Source organism: Dunckerocampus dactyliophorus, chromosome 10 (genome assembly GCF_027744805.1).
Source record: "Dunckerocampus dactyliophorus isolate RoL2022-P2 chromosome 10, RoL_Ddac_1.1, whole genome shotgun sequence".
NCBI classification, from domain to species: Eukaryota; Metazoa; Chordata; class Actinopteri; order Syngnathiformes; family Syngnathidae; genus Dunckerocampus; species Dunckerocampus dactyliophorus.
Window position 1 is genome coordinate 5,276,133 of NC_072828.1, and position 20,547 is coordinate 5,296,679.

Sequence of the window (20,547 nt, forward strand, 5' to 3'; positions counted from 1 at the left end):
TCTTTGCAGCAGCAGCTGGAGGTGATCAACGGCTATGAGGAGCTGCTGGCCGACATCGTCAACCTGTGCGCGGACTATTACGAGAACAAGATGTACCTCACCCCTGGCGAGAAACACATGCTGCTCAAAGTGAGTCAGCGGCCTGTTGGCCCTCGAGTGCCGGCCAGCTCGTCAGGAGCAATTTGTGTCATTTGTTTGAGGCGCTGAACCTTAGCTCCCAACAGGTCATGGGCTTTGGCTTGTACCTTATGGATGGAAACAGCAGCAACATCTACAAGCTGGACGCTAAGAAGAGAATCAACCTGACCAAGATAGACAAGTTTTTCAAGGTATGTAGCTGCAAAAAAACACACTTGTTTAAGTTCCAGAATTCTGTCATCCAGTAAACACAGACACAATATGTTTTCATATTGCTGTATTTTATCATAATGATACGGTATTGAGTATTTTTGTTGAATATTTGTGCTCTCAAAAGGAATTTTGCTAATGGGTCAACTCTTTATGACATGCCTTACGGAATTGTAGCATCACAGTCACATTTTAAAAGCATTTACAGGAAATCCTAGGTCTTGTCTTGAGTTCCACTGCTACGATGATGACATCAGTCAAGCTTTAGTATAAGTGGGAACTTCTACCTAAATTATAGATAAATCTACACACACACTGTACACAGAACACAATAAAGCCTTCAAGTTTTGCAGCGTCACGATCACGGTTTTCAAGCTATATCAGTAAATCACTGCTGTTGATTTGTTATGGTTGAATGCAGCCTATTAGTAGTTAAAAAAACGCATATTTAAGCACATTTTTGGCCTAAGTGATTCATTTGCAAGCATGAAAACGGCTAAATGAAGTAAAATATAAACATAAGGCATTCAGAAGACCCACTTAAGACGTTGTGATGATGTGTAGTATTCTACACTGGTCACTAGGTGTCAGTAATAGGCAAATGGCCGCTATGATATTCTGAGGTGTGATAACCTTGGGCAAAAATACCACGATTTGACAGTTTCGCGTTATTCTAATTACAGCTCTAAAATGAGTTCTTTTGAAATATTTTTGTTGAAAAGAGAAAAAAAGTCTAGTCAAAACAATAATTTTTAAACCATATAATACAGCACAAAAGTGTAACATACGTATGTACTTACAATAAATCACAAAAAATAACTATCTTTCAAAATAAATAAATAAATAAAATGCAGTGGCTAATCCTGCAACTCAAGTCACAACACAAATATTTTCTTAGTAAAAAAACAAACATAAAAACCCAAAGCAAAATGCAATCAAGTGACCCAAGAAGGTCACAAAATCAATAATTGTTTTAAAAAACCTGTAATGTTGCGTTATTTCTTAGTGGCAGCTCGCACTTTTCCATAAACTTGCGTTTCCAGGTCATGTGATTGTTGTTAGCAACTGAGACTGAGTTCACTAATTGGTTGTTGCCTTTTGTTCAGCAGAGAATAAAACATTTTGCAAGAATACAAGTCAAAATATCAAGAGAAAAAAGTCGTATTCTAACAAGAAAAAAAATTCGCAATTTTACCCCAAAAAACACTCGAATTATGAGGGAAAATTATTTTAGTTGCATAGATTTTAAATTTTCAAGAAAAAATGTTACTTTTTTTTAAATCGTAGAATTATGAGAAACAAAACAAAATAAAGAGAATTAGGTTGGGGAAAAAGTTATGGGAATAAAGAAAAAAATTATGAAGATTATTTGACAAGACCGTTTCAATATTTGGAAAATAAAAAAAACCCAGCAAAAATGGGAGGAAAAAACGCAAAATTGATACTAATAATGGGCTTTTATATAATAATCTGTAATAGGCGCAGCAACACCTGAAGCAGCACCCACTGCTTAGAACAGCAATACGTGCTCTTATATCAGAGTTGCCAAAAGTCTCTTCCCTGGATTTGTTGCAAGTCGCTTTTTTGGAAAAGAGCATCTAGAGCGGTCTGGTTACTTGCTAAATATATTGCTAAGTTGGCAACAGTGGTCCTTCCTGCTACGTCTTCTGATTCTCTGACAGACCACGTGTGTTTCATGATTATTTATGGGCGAGGGCGAACAGGTAGCGCCACATCCCTATGTGGCAGTCCAAATTTAAAAACGGCATTGTGAGTTGCATTTCACGAGTCGTTTATGGTCACTCACGTTGTTGTTTGCGTTTCCCGTCACAGCAACTCCAGGTGGTTCCTCTTTTTGGCGACATGCAGATCGAGTTGTCCAGGTACATCAAGACCAGTGCTCACTTTGAAGAGAATAAGTCCAGGTGAGAGAATAGCAGACCAGTGTTGTTTATTTTCCACAAGTCCATGGACCTTGTTGACTGTCATGTTGTTTTGACCCTCATCTCCAGGTGGACGTGCACGTCTATATCCAGCAGCCCTCAGTACAACATCTGTGAGCAGATGATTCAGATCCGCGAGGACCATATGCGCTTCATCTCAGAGCTGGCCCGCTACAGCAACAGCGAGGTTGGTGTTGAGCAATATTTCAGTTCCTGGTGCCAGTGGGACAAGTCGATGTGCTGACGCACGCCATTGCGTGGTTCGTGTAGGTGGTGACTGGGTCAGGGCGTCAGGAGGCCCAGAAGACAGACATGGAGTACAGGAAGCTGTTTGACTTGGCGCTGCAGGGCATGCAGCTTCTCTCGCAGTGGAGCGCTCACGTCATGGAAGTGGTGAGTTTCACAATCTCACCGTAAGGTGGCACGGGGCCGTCCGTCGTTGCCAACTTTCTCTTGGTACAGCCGAACCCGCTCATGTCGACAACCCGTCCATGTTGAACAACCCATCAATTCTTATTACTAAAGTGTGCCGAGCTACAGTAATTGTGGGAGCCAAAGTGGTCATTTCTATGTTTTTGGCAGGGGTGTCCAAAGTGTGACCCATGGTTGTTTTTTTTTTATTGGGCCTCAGCACATTGTAAAAAAAAAAAAAAAAAAACATATATACAGTATATATATATATATATATATATATATATATATATATATATAGTCAAACCTGTCTTAGCGGCCACCTTTATAGAACGGCCACCTGCCTATAGCAGCCACTGAAAAATCCCCCGCAGCAAATTTACATGTTATAGACGCTGTGTATAGCAGTCACCTGTCTAACGTAGCCAGCGGCCACCCATTTTGTCTGCCTTGGTCAATATCTGACTGCATATAGCGGCCAAATTACCAACTCAAGTAGAAGCTTCATGCACGAAAAAGTTTCGTTTTTCAATCAATGAAGCCGTCGTGTGTAGACTTTAATTACTGAGTCCTAGCTCAGTCACAATCATTCACAAGATCCACACAAACTGTCAGTTGTTCCACATAAAAAAGCCGTCTTCTTTTGAGCTTGCTATTTCCTGGTCAAACATGTAACTTTAAGAGCATTTGCACCAAAACATTACCGCAAAGTAGGCTGGGAACAGGACGTGCTCCCAGCGATGCTACAATAAAAAAAACATATGCTAGCATGCATGCGGCAGCGGGAGCAAAACTGAGTTCGGTTGTACTTAATTGAAGTATTTTAGAATGTACTCACGTTATTTTTCATCAATCCTCATCCACAAATCCATCAAAGTCCTCATCTTCTGTATTCGACACAAACAAAGCAGTCTTCTTTTCCGTTCGCTACTAGTCTGTTAACTTGTCAGTGTTATTCAGCTCCGAAGCAAAGAAGGAAACTTCTCCTGTTGCTTCTGCCAACTTTATTTATTGAACGCGGCCACCAGACAGCAGCTCAGAACACACACACATCTCTCAGCATCGTCTCTCCTTCCTGCTTGCCCACAAGGCAAAGGTTAAACAAGCCCCACTACATAGCTGTCCAGGCAATGCCTGTAAGAAATGACACTGTTTATTTCCTGGTGTGCACTGGTCAATACTGTAATGCCGCTTGTTGTGGGGAAGGAGAGACTCACGTCACCGATGCACTTTAATGGCTTTATTAACAGCGGAGAACACTGCAGGACTTTACATCCACGCCAACATAAACACACTTCCCAACTCTGTCGAAACTCACAGCTAGCACTGAGCCTAGCTCTCCTGCTCGGGACGCCCACCGTCACTTCCTGATGAACTAAAGCTGTAATGACACTCTGCCGTATAAAAAGTAAAATATAAAAAACAAGCGTAAGACATTACTAGCACATCTTTGTTCTGTGGGTCGTGGATATATTCTATCAGTTATTATTAAGCCACTAGCTTCCTTTTAGTAAGTAAAAACCTTGGCTATGATTGCACTACATTGTCATGTAGACATAAAAAGTACACTTGGAAGAACAAGAGGTGAATAAATGTATTGCAACTGATGTGAAACTAATGAGGGGTAGGATTAAATAAGCTTTGCTTCTTCCTACTCCTTTTTGGACATGCAAAATTGTGAATTGTACTATGTGATGTGCTACTGTTTGACTCATATGCATGTTCAGGATGAATTAAAACCATGAACCATGATAATAACAAGCCTAGTAGTGCTGTACAACTTTTATCCGCAGTCCTCAGTGCCCTCTACTGGTCAACATTATTATTATTATTATTTTCCCTTTTTTTTTCTTTTTTTCCCTCTACTGGTCAACATTCAAACTGGATGCCAACCTGTCTATAGAGGCCACCTGTCTATAGCGGCCACTTTTACAGACTCCCTCTAGTGGCCGCTATAGACAAGTTTGACGGTGTGTATATATATATATATATATATATATATATATATATATATATATATACTGTGAATATAATGTCATTAAATTAAAAACATACATAAATGAAACAACAGCAAAATGGAAAAAAGAGCAGTAATTTGGTGGCCCCTGGCATTTATTTCATTGACCCTCAGCAAATTCATAAAAAAAAGTTACATTTTTAAAAAATCAAGAAAACTAAATGAAACCGCAAAAATGGAAAAGTCATAGTCATAATAGTTAAAGTCGTAATATAATAAAAGTCAAGAAGAACAAAATTGAAACAGCTGTAATTTTATTAAAGTCAAAATAGTAGGAGAAAAAAGTTGCAGTTTTACAAGAATAAACTCGTAACATTATGAGGAAAAATCATTTAATATATAGCAAAGAGTGGGGGGAAAAAGTCATATTATGGGAATGAATTTGAAATAAATAATAAAGTTATAAATATATGAAGAACATTTACAAGAAGAAAGTTGAAATAGTTGGAAAGTTTAAAAAAACAACAGCTGTAGTTTTATGTGAATAAAGTCAAAATATTAAGAAGAAAAAAGTCATATTCTAAAAAGAAAAGTCTGAATTTAAAGGGAATTAACTGATAGTATTATGAGGGAAAATGTCATTTTAGTATCATAGAATTGAAATATTAAAGAAAAAAGATGTTTATTTTTCAAGCTGTAATGTGGCATACATAAATAATATAGTTGTATGGTTTGGAAAGTTAGGGTAGGGAAAAAGTCATAGTACAGGAATACAGTCAAAATTACGAGAAGACAATTTACAAGATTTACAATTTACACAAGAAAGGTGAAATAGCTGGGAAAAAACCCCAAAAAAACATCAGCAATGGAAAAGAAAACAGTGGAAATTTTACAAGCGTAAAGTCAAAACATAAAGAGAAAAAAGGCATATTTTAACGAGAAAAAAATTTGCCATTTTACGAGAATAAAAATATTATGAGGAAAGATAATGTCATTTTAGTAGTATAGAGTTGAAATATTGAAGGAAAAAAATTATTATTTTTTGGTATTTTTTTTTAAATGGTAATATTATGAGAAACAAAACAAACAAAGATGTCATTTTTGGAAAATGAGGTTGGGGAAAAAAGTCATAATTTTATAGGAATGAAATCAAAATATGGTAATAACGTCATAATTACAGGAAGAAAATGTATTAAAAAAAGTTAAAATATTTGAAAAATGCCAAAAACCCCCCCCAAAAAACAGCAGCAAAATGGACCAAAGTTGATACTAATAATAGGCTTTTCCACCGGTATCAAAAAACTGACGTGCAGTTTTTTCTTGAAATGTGTAACTTGTAAGCAGATCTACATGTGTAGGTTTACAAAATATCAATGTGGCAAAGTTGCATCCTTTCATTTTTCAGTATATGGCCCTCAGTGAAAAAAGTTTGGACATTCCCGGATAAGAGTATAAAATATTACATGAAAAGGCAAGAATCTAAATAAAAAAGGAAACAGTGTCAACAAACAGGTTAAAAAAATCCTTTATTAGCACCCATTCTACACGGACCAAGTCACAAGTTAATGTGCAAGCAAGGGCTGGTGTCGATGATGTTGACGCCCCTCAGACTGACTGACTGATGTATGCGGGTTCTTCTGTGCATAATCCAACTTAATATTGAAACATCTTCCCCAACAGTACTCCTGGAAACTGGTGCATCCCACAGACAAGTACTCCAACAAGGAATGCCCCGACAATGCTGAGGAATACGAGCGTGCCACCCGGTACAACTACACCAGCGAGGAGAAGTTTGCCCTGGTGGAGGTCAGCCAATCAGGCAGTCCACATCCCTTAAAATCCCAGCTGCTTTTCCCCTGCCGGCTTCCAGTCAACATAATTGCTGTGCCTCTGCTCAGGTGATCGCCATGATAAAGGGGCTGCAGGTGCTGATGGGCCGCATGGAGAGCGTCTTCAACCACGCCATCCGTCACACCATCTATTCGGCCCTGCAGGACTTCTCCCAGGTGACGCTGCGCGATCCGCTACGCCAAGCCATCAAGAAGAAGAAGAACGTCGTCCAGAGGTGCCTTCTTACGCTGAGCTTTGGCGTTCACGCCGCTGTGTATCTGTGTTTCCTCTGTCACAACCGTGTTTGCGCTCCTCCTCAGTGTCCTCCAGGCCATCCGGAAGACTGTGTGCGACTGGGAGACGGGCCGGGAACCGCACAATGACCCGGCCCTCCGTGGGGAAAAGGATCCCAAGGGCGGATTTGACATCAAGGTTCCTCGACGAGCCGTGGGACCCTCCAGCACTCAGGTGTCAGCCTCACGCCCTTTCCATCTTTCATCGCTGATAAGCTGTGACCCCCTGCAGCTGTGGTCAGTCTGCAGTCATGAGGCTTACTGGGCAGCTCTGGCAATAGTTGATTCTTTTTAAGGGACAGTGACTGAGCATGGCCGCAGCTGGCACAGTCACATTTTGAATTTGTAAAGATGAATAACTCAAAGGTCTGTACCATAGTATTTTTTTGTCCTTTTATGTTTCAGGGTAGTATATTTCAAGTGTGTAGAATTGAGATAGTTTAAAAGTTCTTTTAGGCTATGTTCACACTGCAGCTCAGTTCAGATTTTTTGCTCATATGTGACCTGTATCTGATTTTTTTTTAATGTCAGTGTGAATAGCACAATACCGATTTTTTTCAAATGCGATTCAGGCCTCATTTGTATGTGGATAGAAATCCGATGTGTATGTGATGTGACTGCAGTATGAACGGTCAGGTCGCATATATCTGACCTAGAAGTCATCGAAAGACGTGTGTTCCCGTGCTCACCGAGACTTTAAAGGTACTCAAGGATGTAGGCAGTTATCGAAAGGTGTGGTTTATCGTGCAAAACTTGGATGAAGTTACTCACCAATAGAGGCAAAAGTTCTTCTTATCATCCAAAAATTATTTTAAAAGGTGTTAGCGAAGCACCTCTCATCAATGTCTCACCATTCCTGCCCCCCACACGCACCTTGGAACAGACGCAGCAGCAAGTTGTCTAAAAATTCTTGTCCTTGTTCTTCTTCATCTCCTACAAGCAATCATTTGGTTGAGAAAAATGGTGACTCCCGTTGCACAAGATGTTTGAAATTGCCACAAACGCATTAAGGAAAGCATGCTAGCAATGTGTGGATTGATACTGGCATATTGATACTTCGATACCAGCTCCTTCATGTTCTAAAGTCGATTCTGAAATCAAAGTAGTGATACTTTTGATACGTCAGCTATATGATTATGTCCTGATGTTGTATATTAGCTTGGTTGTATTGTAAATCACCCCACTACCTCAATATATTTCAGGGTTTAAAAGACTAAGGACAGAAGTGAGCATTTGTGAGCAGCAGTATGGTTTCATGCCAAAAAAAAGAGTACTACAGAGGCAGTATTTGCTTTGAGGATGTTGATAGAGAAGTACAGAAAAGGCCAGACGGAGCTGCATTGTGTTTTTGTAGATCTGGAGAAAGCTTATGACAGGGTGCCCAGAGAGGAACTGTGCTATTGTATGAGGAAGTCTGGAGTGGCAGAGAAGTATGTTAGAGCAAAGCAGGACATGTATGAGGACTGTAGACAGTGGTGAGGTGTGCTGTAGGTGTGACAGAGGAATTCAAGGTGGAGGTGGGACTGCATCAGGGATCAGCTCTGAGCCCCTTCTTGTTCGTTATGGTGATGGACAGACTGACAGACGAGGTTAGACTGGAATCTCCATGGACTATGATGTTTGCAGATGACATTGTGATCTGCAGTGAGGGCAGGGAACAGGTGGAGGAGAAGCTAGAGGGGTGGAGGTTTGCCCTGGAAAGGAGAGGAATGAAGGTTAGCTGCAGTAAGACGGAGTACATGTGTGTGAATGAGAGGGACCCAAGTGGAAGAGTGAGGTTACAGGGAGAAGAGATCAAGAAGGTGGAGGATTTGAAGTACTTAGGGTCAACAGTCCAAAGCAATGGAGAGTGTGGAAAAGAGGTGAAGAAGCGTGTACAGGCAGGATGGTACGGGTGGAGAAAAGTGTCAGGTGTGATGTGTGATGGAAGAGTTTCAGCTAAAATGAAAGGAAAGATGTACAAAACTGTGGTGAGACCAGCGATGTTGTTTGGTCTGGAGACAGTGTCAGTGAGGAAAAGACAGGAGACAGAGCTGGAGGTAGCAGAGATGAAGATGCAGAGGTTTTCTCTGGGAGTGACCAGGAAGGATAGGATCAGGAATGAGTACATCAGAGGGACAGCACATGTTTTGGTTTTGGAGATAGTCAGAGATGCCAGACTGAGATGGTTTGGACATGTGCAGAGGAGAGGAGGCCTAGAGGAAGACCAAAGAGGAGGTTTATGGATGTAGTGAAAGAGGACATGAAGGTAGTTGGTGTGAGAGAAGAGGATGCAGAAGACAGGGTTAAATGGAGGCAATTGATTCGCTGTGGCGACCCCTGAAGGGAAAAGCCGAAAGGAAAAGAAGATGTCTTGTATTCTTTATGCTGTGATTTTAAATACTGTACACTACTTTTTTTACACACATTTGGTAAACTTGCACATAGTATGGGATCGGTATCACCAAAATGACCATTCCTAAATAAAATCGATGGTATCGCACATCACTAGAGCGCACACACTGCCGCAATCTTTACTTCCGTAAACACACGGAAATGCGAGCGTTGTCGTGCTTTTGCACATGCACGTCACTTTCCACATGCTTTGATTTCACATTAACAAGTCGCATTTGTTTGGCAATGTGTACGACCACATAAAAAATGAAATTTAAACAGAAATTCCAAATTGTGCATCATACCCTGCAGTGTGGACATAGCCTTAGTAAGCCTGACTACCCCATTTTATGTGTGGAGCTTAAATGCTATTGAGCTAATAATGCCATATATCACATACAACAATGTAACATTAGGACTGGGACAGGAGGACACAAACGTTAACAACACTGGCATAGCTACAGTATGTGATGCTAAAGCGCTAACATTACATTTTCACATCATGATAGCAGCTCGCAGGTCTATAGCTGAGCTCCATCTTATGATGTGTAGTGAAGCATGCTTTTTAATTTAAATTTTTAAAATAAATTAATTTAAAAAATTAATTAAATTAAGTAATGAATGAAAAATAATTAGGAAAAAAATACGTGAAATGAAAAATAAAAAAACCTTGCTTTTTACAAAGTGACGTCACTGAGGGGGCTCACCTAGCTGTGGGCGGGCCAGAGGCAGTATCATGTCCATGAGGAAGAAGGGTTTTCTTTCAAAAACTTGAGCGTTTGAGTGCCTCTTCCTTCAAAAGTGGAGCAAACCAGTGAGGGAGATGATAGGTTTTTATGATGTTTGCTGCTCATAAACACACATTACTGTTAGAACATCATTAAAAAGCCACTTTTGTGTAGTAGAGGACCTTTTAAAAAAGCATGCAGTAATCCCTCACCACTTGGCCCTTTATATTTCATGGCTTCACTCTACGGGTTTTCAAAAATGTATTAATAAATACGCCCCATTCATCAAAAATATGCATTTTGAAACAAATGTTACATATTTTGTGCCTAAATTAAGCATTTTCAAGCATAATAATGGCTAAATGATGTAAAATACAAGGTAGTTTCAAAATGCATTCAAAAAGTGATGATATGTCGTGTTCTGCATTGGTGACTAGGTGTCAGTGATGTTACTGTAATTTTGGGTGAGACACACTAGCATCAGACTTGAGTGCCAGAACAACAGGCTTTTATTGCAGGTTTGAATGATCTCACAACAGTCACAATACCCCTAACACGGGCTACTGTTGCGGCCTCAACCCACACCAAGCTAAAACTCAACCTTGAACCCCCAGTGTCACTTCCTGTACCCTAGCACCAGAACACATTTACAGCAACACACACGAGCATGTCATATGTCTTATTTTCTCTTATTATGTCCACTAAAGTGGGTAATAGGAGTGTAAAAATGACTGTAGAGGTGTTAGTTCATGTCTAGAGGGCTCTAATAATGTTAAAAATCGTATTTAGAAGTACTAAAAATATTTTGTATACTCTAACTAATCTTACTTAGCCAAAATTCACTTATCATGGTCAGGTCTGGAAACAGTTAACAGCAATAAACGAGGGATACTGTGCTCCAAAAGAGGAACTCGAGTGGGCCCTCGGAACCCGAGGAAGTGTTGTGTATTAAGTAGTGAACACCAGTAAGTCTAATAAGAAGGTTCCCCACTGAGATTTAGTTTGAATGATTGAATATGTATTGTTTGTTAATGCATCATCTCCTCTCCGTGCAGCTCTACATGGTGAGGACCATGCTAGAGTCTCTCATTGCGGACAAAAGCGGCTCCAAAAAGACTCTTCGCAGCAGTCTGGAGGGCCCCACCATCCTGGACATCGAGAAGTTTCACCGGGAATCCTTCTTTTACACCCATCTGCTAAACTTCAGTGGTGAGCCAACGCAGAGCGAAGCTACCGACATGATTTATCATCCCGATGGATGAGCCCATTTCTTTTCTGTCCGTTCGTTCCGCTTAGAAACCTTGCAGCAGTGTTGCGACCTCTCCCAGCTGTGGTTCAGGGAGTTCTTCCTGGAGCTCACCATGGGCCGCAGGATCCAGTTCCCCATTGAGATGTCCATGCCCTGGATCCTCACAGACCACATCCTGGAGACCAAGGAGTCGTCAATGATGGAGTGAGGACACGTTTCCGCCTCTTCTTGCACGCAGCACACTTATAATGATCACACATGCTCCAAATAATGCCTGTTTTCTCTGAAAACACCCTGAGCGACATCCTGAACATTGGGATTACTGTAACTGTCCACGATGCCATGTTTTTGCCGTGGGATTATGTTGATTTGCAACGGCTTTTGCATAATCCACTGCAACGCTGCAATTCATCTTTAATTCTGAAAGTTAACATTTTGTACAGACATGAAAATGACAAAATAGCTCTGCTCTTAGTGTGTTTTTATATATATATATATATATATATATATATATATATAAAATGTATTAATAAATACGCCCCATTCATCAAAAATATGTGTTTTGAAACAAATGTTACATATTTTGTGCCTAAATTAAGCCTTTTCAAGCATAATAATGGCTAAATGATGTAAAATACAAGGTAGTTAGAAAATGCATTCAAAAAGTGATGATATGTCGTGTTCTGCATTGGTGACTAGGTGTCAGTAATGTTACTGTAATTTTGGGTGAGATATATATATATATATATATATATATATATACACACACACACACACACAGAAGTGTATATATACTGTGTGTGTGTATATACTGTGTATATAATTTTTTATGTATTTTTTCATTTTTATATATATTTTTAAAGACATTTTCTTCTTTTCACTGTATTGTAACCCTAAAGCAGGGGTGTCCAATGTCTAAAGTACAGGCCATGGGCCATTTGCGACCCGCGGCTGTTTTTTTTTTTTTCTAAATATATAATTTAACAAGACAGCAAAAATGGAGAAATCAGTAGTCATTTTACAAGAATAAATATTAAGAAAAAAAGTTGTAAGATAACTTTAAAAAAGTCAGAATTTTACTACAATTACAATGTTGAAATGGGAAAAAAAGAGCTGTGATTTTTATGAGAAAGAACAAGAACAGTCTTATTTTTATGAGAATCAAATTGTAATATGAGGAAAATTGTCATTTTAGTACCATAGAGTTGAAGTATTAAAGAATTTTTTTTTAAGTTGTAATATGAGAAAACAAAACAAAAAAATATATATTTCTTGGAAAATGAGGTTAGAGAAAATGTTGTAATGTTATGGGAACAACATCCAAATATTATGAGAATAAAGTCATAATATTACGAGAAGAAAATTTTAATTTTCTTAAAACTGTAATGAACCAAGAAAAAAGTTGAAATATGAATATAATAACAAATATAAAAAAAAAAAAACTAAACTAAAAAAAAAGCAAAGAGTGAATTTGATACTAATAATGAGCTTTTTCACCCATATGACAAAGCCGAGATTGTGGTGCTTGTTGGAAAAAGTTTGGACATCCCTGCCCTAAAGAAGCACTTTGTAGCACATAAGTGATTGTTATTTTGGCTTCAGGTATGTGCTGTACCCGCTGGATTTGTACAATGACAGCGCCCACTACGCCTTGACCAAGTTTAAGAAGCAGTTCCTCTACGACGAAATCGAGGCAGAGGTAGGCACTTGCACCCTTAAAAAACCCTTGGGCCCTTGTAATCTTCTGCGTGATGATGTGGAAATCCCATTATGGCGAGGTTTCTGAAATGTCAGGAACGGTTGTGTATGAAAGCTTCACGAGATTTGCACGAAGACATATGAATTTCAAGGGCACTGCCAGGAATCCTGGGCCCCATGAAAATTATTATGCAAATTGGATTTTAGTATCATAAACATTTTTTTGTTTTTCAATGAAATTCATGGACCAGGTCTTGGCGCTCTTTGGATTACTGATATCAATATCGGACAACTGTCATAATTAGCTTGCCAGGTGAGCCCAAATTAAAAGAAAACTACTTAAAAATGATGTTCCACATTATTAAGCGTGCACAGATTTCAAGCAATATGGAAAAAGCAAAAAAGTGTCAAAATATTACAATGCCTTGGATAAGGCATGAAAACATTTAAGAATTCACAAAAATGTTCATACGTTGAAGAAACTTTAGGCTGATCCTGATGACAGCTGGGATAGTGCTGATAAAGGCATAATGAGAAAGGTTTCTGCCAGACAAAGGTATGAAATCAAGAGAGAGCACCTGCTAAATAGCCATTACAAAGCAGCAAACAGGTGCCTCTGAAGTCCCATGAATCTCAAGGTGTAGGATCCTCCAGAGGCTTGCAGTTATGCATAAACCTACTATTTGGCAACCCTAACCAATACTCACAAGCAGAAACGGTTGAAGTGGGCCACAAATACATGAAGATTAATTTTCAAAAAGTCCTGTTTACTGATGTGGGCTGTGCAAGCGCGGGTAGTCCGCATGGATAAAGTAGAGTATGGCCAGCACATCTCAACAAGGCAGTGAGGTAAGGACGTGGCTGGCTGAGTTATGTTTTGGATCGGAATCATTGGGAGAGAGCTGGTTGGCTCCTTATGCTCTTTGAAGGTGTGAAAATGACCTCAGCAAAGTATGTAGTGTTTCTGACGGACCACTTTTTTTCCATGGTACAATATGAAGAACCATACCTTCTCTGTCATTGGCTGTTATGGGCATAAAAAGACAGAAACTTGTGTTTGGTCCTCTTTTTTTCCCCTGACCTCAACCCAATTGAGAACCTATGGAGCATCATCAAGCAAAAAATCTTATGAGGGTGGGAGGCAGATGACCACAAAACAGCAGCTGTGGGAGGCTATTCTGACATCTTGCAAAGACATTCAAGTTCATTGTAAGAATTGTGAAGGTTATATCAAAGAAGGGATCTTACGTTAGCATGTAACTTGGCCTGTTAAAATGTTAGTGATTTAAATAGCTTTTGCTTTCAATAGATATGACCTTATCTGCAAATTCAACAAATGACCATCTTCGGTTCTTAACCAGCGAAATGCTTTGAAACGCTGTTGTGCATAATAATGTGGTATTTTATGAAAAAAATACTGTTATCATTGGGAGGTTTGTTCAATAACATCCAAATTGTAGTCTTAAAGGTTGATGACTTGAAAATTATGATGACTAATTTATTGAGTATTGTCAAAATCAGAGAAAAATATCATTTGCATAATAATTTGGGAGACAGTGTCCATGGGAAACACATTCCAAAAGTAATTTTTAGTGTAAAAGAAGACATTAACAGAATAAAATGAAATGCAGCAGCTCTACCGGTGCACCTCCAGGGTTTTGACAGGTGCGTGGCTGAATTCTGAGATTTGATTCTCTTATTTTGCTGTGTGCTATCAACCATTGTGGCACCAAATGTAGTGTGGGCAGTGGGCCCCCCATGGATGTTTAGGCCCCTTATGCAGAGCGTGTGTTTGTTAATGGGTGATCTCTGCTTAGTACCGGCTTTTTTTTTTTATTTTATTTTTTTTAATGCCAGCCAGAGAGTGGTTCCTCCCCCCCCCCCATGTCAGAATTGGATATCAAGGCGGCGATGGCAAGATTTTTGTTATCCGGGGAGCTTTAGACCTCACATGAGCAAACCACAGTTCCACGCTGGATTCTCCAATATTCATCCGATTGATCAAATATCCAATTCCTCTTTACTGTTTGCTGATAACTATTAGCATGTAACTGCTAGACGGGGGCGTGTCTCTATGCAGCGCTAACCAATCGCAACAGAAGCTGCTGATTCTAAGCGTTTCGGCCAAGAGGAGAAGAATGCAGATTTACCCTGTCAAATATGTGATGAATTTTTTTGTGTTATTCCAGGTGAACTTGTGCTTCGATCAGTTTGTCTACAAGCTGGCTGATCAGATCTTTGCCTACTACAAGATCCTCGCTGGAAGGTAGCTTGTTCATGTTTATTGTTTTATGTGGCCGACGAAAGCTTGGAGTTAATGCACGTCAAAAGACACTTATTATTATTATTATTATGATTAGGACTGTCAATCGATTAAACTATTTAATTGCAGTTAATCACATGTTGTCCATAGTTAACTCACAATCACAGATATATATTTACGTATAGTAAGTGTACATTATAATTTTAAAGTGTTTAATCAACATGAGACTGCATAATATGTTTGCTTTATGCAAATTTTGGTTTATGAAACATTGTTTTTTTTTTTTTTTAAACAGCTCAATAAAATGGAGCTCAAAGTATAAACAAACACAATGTACAACAAGTAGCCATTTGGTAAGGTAAACTGTCCATCAGTCACATATCATTATCTTCAAGCAAATCAGCTCACAAAATATAATTGGGACTAATATTCCAAATAAAGGTTTGCAAAAACATCCAGAAACTAAGTGACATGAGAACAGGGTGTTTAAAAAAATAAATACTGGCAACTTACAAAGAGTGTTCAAGAACAGTCAGTAGTTTTCAGAAGTAGGACTGTGTCCATATATTGTAGTGCAGTCAGGCTATAGCTTATACTTCACTTCCAAACACTGTTTTATACAGACATACACACACTCTCACACTATGTCACACTTTTCTTAGTCTGGCGACTTCAACAATGTGGAAGTATGACACCGCGGGTCTTTCAACATGCAACTTTTATTCTGTCATCTTTGACAAACAAAGCAGTTCAAGCAAGTACCCCAGGGGTCCATATTGGGACCAAAACTGTTCAATTTGTATATCAACGGCCTTTGTAAAGTAACAAAGGACTTAAAGTTGGTATTATTTGATGATAAAACTGCCTTTTGTTCTGGAGAAAGCGCACAAGAACTCATTAAAAAAGTCAAGGATGAAATGGTTATATTAAAGTCATGGTTTGATAAAAACAGAAAATAATGCTATTTGGAAATAACAGAAAGCATACATATGATCAAATACAAATAAACTGAGTGGATATTGAAAGAGTGAAAGAAAATAAATATCTGGGCATCATAATAGATGAAAAAATGAGTTGGAAATCTCATATCAAAAATATTCAACAAAAGGTGGTGAGAAATACTTCAATATTGAATAAAGCAAAATTTGTTCTTGATCAAAAATGACTCCACACTCTACTGTTCCCTAGTATTAATATTTAACTTATTGTGTGGAGTTATGGGGTAATAATTATAAAAGCAATCTTCACTCACTCACTGTACTGCAAAAAAGATGTGTGAGGATCATTCATAATGCCAAGTATAGACAACATACAAACCTTTTATTTTTAAATATTAAAATTTGCAGATTTAGTACATTTTCAAACAGCTAAAATAATGCATAAAATTAACAATAACTTCTTACCCATAAACCTCATACAGTATTTCTCATTCAGAGAGGAGAAATATGATCTTAGAGGAAAATTAAACTTAAAACATTTATATGCAAGAACAACGCTAAAAACCCACAGCATTTCCGTGTGTGGAATTAAATTATGGAACGGATTGAGCAAGGAACTCAAATAACGTACAGAGATGAGCAAATAAAAAAAAACAATACAAGCAGTTGATGTTTGCTAAATACAAGGCAGAAGAGTCTTGATCATTACAATGATGTTCTGTCATGCTTGTTTTTTATTTTTTTTATTATTACACTGATTATTTTATGGAATACTATTCCATGGGATGCTGGAAGTGAACAATATGTACTGTACAGGATGTGGAATGGATGGGGGGTAGGATTAAATAAGCTTTGCTTCTTCCTACTCCTTTTGAACATGTGGAACTGTGAAAGGATGATTCATGATACAGTATGTATTCCATTGGAACCTTCATGCATGTTCAAATAAAATTAAACCAAACCAAACCAATCACAAACTAATAAATGATAACAACAACACTGATACATTCCATCATGAGCCTTTAATGCAATCTCATTGGGCACTTTTTCTGCGCTCCCTGACTTCCGCTTTTGTCACAAGCCCCACAAATGGCTGTCCTCTGCTATGCCTGCCGGTAACGAGCAACTCGTAACCCATAGCAAAAAATGGCTCACGCAGTTTAAAGGAAAAAATCTAAAAAAAAACACTGGTTACCTGGGACACTCGTATGCTTAGGTACCACTGTATAAGTGACAATTTAAAAAAAAATATCTGCAGTGCTCCAATACTTTCTCTCTGGCATTTGAGACTCCTCGACATACTCCGTGACAACTCAACTCACTCACTCAAATGCCTTTGTGCGTATGGAGAGAGCCATCTGCCAGGGCTTTGAAGCTAAACTTCCTATTCAAAATGCCCTTTTCTTTGCCCATTTCTGCTCAATATTTGGTCCCGCTTCTGGCTCCACATCAACTGCCACACTGCAGCATTCCCTCAAACTACGGTGTGGGCACCAAACAGACAGGATGCGCGCACGTTAATCGTGTGTCAAAAAAAAATGTTGTGTTAAAGACAATTTGCATTAACTCGTTATTAATGCAACCCTAATGAATTAGTTTTACTATATATATGGTTCTATATATATAGTTTTTAATATTTTAATATGGTTTTTAATATTTATTAATTTATTTTATTTTGAAACAAATATTGAGTTAAAAATTATTTTAAAAAGATCACTCTTTCTTGTGTTTGCGCCGTCAATTTTGACAGAAAATGTGTACTGCGTGCAATTGGATTTTATTTTTTAAAATAAATCATACAATAGTTGTATAAACAATTTCTGCTTGGCACATTGACGTCTTATTTCAATGTAAATTTGTTGGTAAAACAATACAAAATGAAAATGATAATAATCAAATGTGTAACATTATGATGAGGTGATTATAGATTTATATGGTTTGGCCCTTGGAGGGCAACCATAACCGCGATGTGGCCCACAGTGAAAATGAGTTTGACACCTCTGGTTTAATCGTAATAATGGTGTCCATCCTTTCAGTCTCCTGCTTGACAAACGTTTGAGGGCAGACTGTAAGAACCAGGGGGCCAACATTCCCTGGCCGGCCTCCAACCGCTACGAGACCCTACTGAAGCAGCGCCACGTCCAGGTGGGTTCCTCTCTCCATGCTCTGGCTTTTCGCATTGCTAGCATCCTCTCGTGTTCTTCCTGCAGCTCCTCGGACGCTCCATAGACCTGAACAGGCTCATCACTCAGAGGGTCTCGGCCGCACTGTACAAGTCCCTGGAGCTGGCCATCAACCGTTTTGAGAGCGAGGACCTCACTTCCATCATGGTAGGCTTTTGTTTGACTCATTTGCATTCAATAGCATACATAAACCAAAAGGAAAAATGTCTAGTGAAGAGTTATCCAAAGGATACTAAATTTGGGGTGATGCAGGTGTCACGGGAAACATCACTCCTTATACTTTCCAACTGTGTGTGTTCGAGCTGTACAGTGTATTGCAACATGTATGCCTGACTTTTATCATCTAATGGAATTACAGTGCGTTGAAATATGGTGCTTGTAATGGAAGTCAGTGGGACTATTTTCCAGTAGGAAACACTATCATCTACAATGTGAAAATTGTCCAGTCTGTTCTTAACAGTAAATATGACAAATGGGACTGTTTTACAACAAAATGAAACACTGAAATTAGAAAATGAGTGATTACGTTGCCTAATTACAATGTGTTGGGGAAAAAAGGATGGTCATAATGGAAGTCAGTGGGACCTCAAAGAGTAGGAAATTTGGAATCTGAACTTCAAAAAAATAACCAAGCATCAAAATAAATGTTAATCTAATCTTATATATAAGTTAAGCCTGATCTTTGACATAGAGCGCCAGCCCCCTAGCATTTTATTATATTGAAAATAACGCATTGTGTATGTATTTTTCTGGGCAAAACCAGTGACCTGATTGAATCAAATGGGCATTTTGAGGGTTACAAAAAAATTACACATTTGGAATTTTAATGAACTGAAGCTGACTGAAAATTTTGAGCCAAAAAAAGTAGAAAAAACATAAATCTGTAATGTTTTAATAGCTGTTTTTGGGAGTAGACTTTTTTTTTGTCCTCTCGGGACCTCAAAGTGTGCAAAATTAAAGGGACCGCAGAGGGTTAAAGCAGTTTCACACCAAATTCAAGAGATTCAAGAGAGTTTTATTGTCATGTGCATGGTAAAACAGCAGTTATAATATGTAATGAAAATCTTATTCTGTTCATTCTCCCAAGAAAAGAAAGGAAAACACAAGAAAGAATAAGAACATAAGAAACATAAACATATATACCAATAAATTAAGCAACAGCAAAAAGAAGAGACATTAATACAAATAAATATACAAATAAATAAGTACATAAATAAATAAATAAATAAATAAAGTGCTATGAGTGTGTGTTGCGTGCGGCGTGTGTGAGTGCTTCGTTGAGAAGCCTGATGGCCTATGGGTAAAAAATCAAACTCCTTCTTCTGATTTTGTTCCTGAAGCAGCCAGAAGAGGTGGGAAACAAAGTTAATTGCACCCAGCCGTTGCATTTTCTGTATGGCTCAGGCGTTTGTGTCTTTTGCGTCTATCTGGCGTCAAGGAACTGGAAGGCCTTCTGGAGATCAACCGCATGACGCACAAGCTCCTCTGCAAGTTCCTGACGCTGGACAGCTTGGATGCCATGTTCCGCGAGGCCAACCACAACGTGTCGGCGCCGTACGGCCGCATCACACTGCACGTCTTTTGGGAGCTCAACTACGACTTCCTGCCCAACTACTGCTACAACGGCTCCACCAACAGGTGAGATCTCATCACGCTGGCCGCCGGCTGCTGTTTCTTAACGTCGGCGCTGATGTCGACTCTGTGTTCAGGTTTGTGCGCACCGTCCTGCCTTTTTCCCAGGAGTTCCAGAGGGACAAGCCGCCCAACGCTCAACCTCAGTATCTCTACGGATCAAAGGTCAGTGGGCTGCTTTACACCTTTACGTGGAGGCGCCAGCGTACGCTACGCCAGCTTGCTCTTCCGCCTCCAAAGCTTCCCACGTAGCTTGGCCTACACCTCCCAAAAAAATCATGACTACAGGGTTGTGATTAAGGATGTCCGCTTCCCAGCAGCTGTGAGTGGCACCAAAAGAAGAGCACTAAACAGGAAACAACAGGAAAAGCAAAAGTAAAGTCCAACCTGACATAGTAAACCTGAGATTCTAGTCTAATATCACACCTCAGGAAGAATCATTTTTGCAGTCAGGCGCAGCATTTTGGCATTTTTTCCTGCAACTTTGTTGTGTTGCGTATTAGACACTCTTGAGCATTTGTAGTTTGAGGGAAGAGCTACTGCCTATATCGGTAATGAAGTACTTGACAGTATCGGATATCATCAAGAAAGGCAATCTCGAGCATTGTCAGCCTATATTGGTATCTGTTGGTATTGGTAATGAAGGTGCTGGACAATATCGGTAAATCAATAAGCGAGCCGGTATCGAGCATTTTTAGTTT

At 39.1% G+C, this 20,547-nt stretch overlaps 1 protein-coding gene across 2 annotated transcripts in view; it reads left to right on the plus strand.

Moving 5' to 3' along the window:
• The window catches only part of cyfip1 (cytoplasmic FMR1 interacting protein 1), a 55,033-nt gene that overhangs the window by 20,838 nt on the left and 13,648 nt on the right, over positions 1-20,547 (plus strand). For both annotated transcript variants that reach the window (XM_054788850.1, XM_054788851.1), the window contains exons 8-23: positions 1-129; positions 225-329; positions 2,182-2,273; positions 2,361-2,478; positions 2,562-2,684; positions 6,340-6,465; positions 6,558-6,724; positions 6,810-6,957; positions 10,939-11,092; positions 11,180-11,336; positions 12,735-12,831; positions 15,020-15,096; positions 18,068-18,176; positions 18,242-18,361; positions 19,653-19,852; positions 19,924-20,011. In XM_054788850.1, coding sequence (XP_054644825.1) covers positions 1-129; positions 225-329; positions 2,182-2,273; positions 2,361-2,478; positions 2,562-2,684; positions 6,340-6,465; positions 6,558-6,724; positions 6,810-6,957; positions 10,939-11,092; positions 11,180-11,336; positions 12,735-12,831; positions 15,020-15,096; positions 18,068-18,176; positions 18,242-18,361; positions 19,653-19,852; positions 19,924-20,011 — 2,010 coding nt within the window. The remainder of the gene's footprint in view (positions 130-224; positions 330-2,181; positions 2,274-2,360; positions 2,479-2,561; positions 2,685-6,339; positions 6,466-6,557; positions 6,725-6,809; positions 6,958-10,938; positions 11,093-11,179; positions 11,337-12,734; positions 12,832-15,019; positions 15,097-18,067; positions 18,177-18,241; positions 18,362-19,652; positions 19,853-19,923; positions 20,012-20,547) is intronic.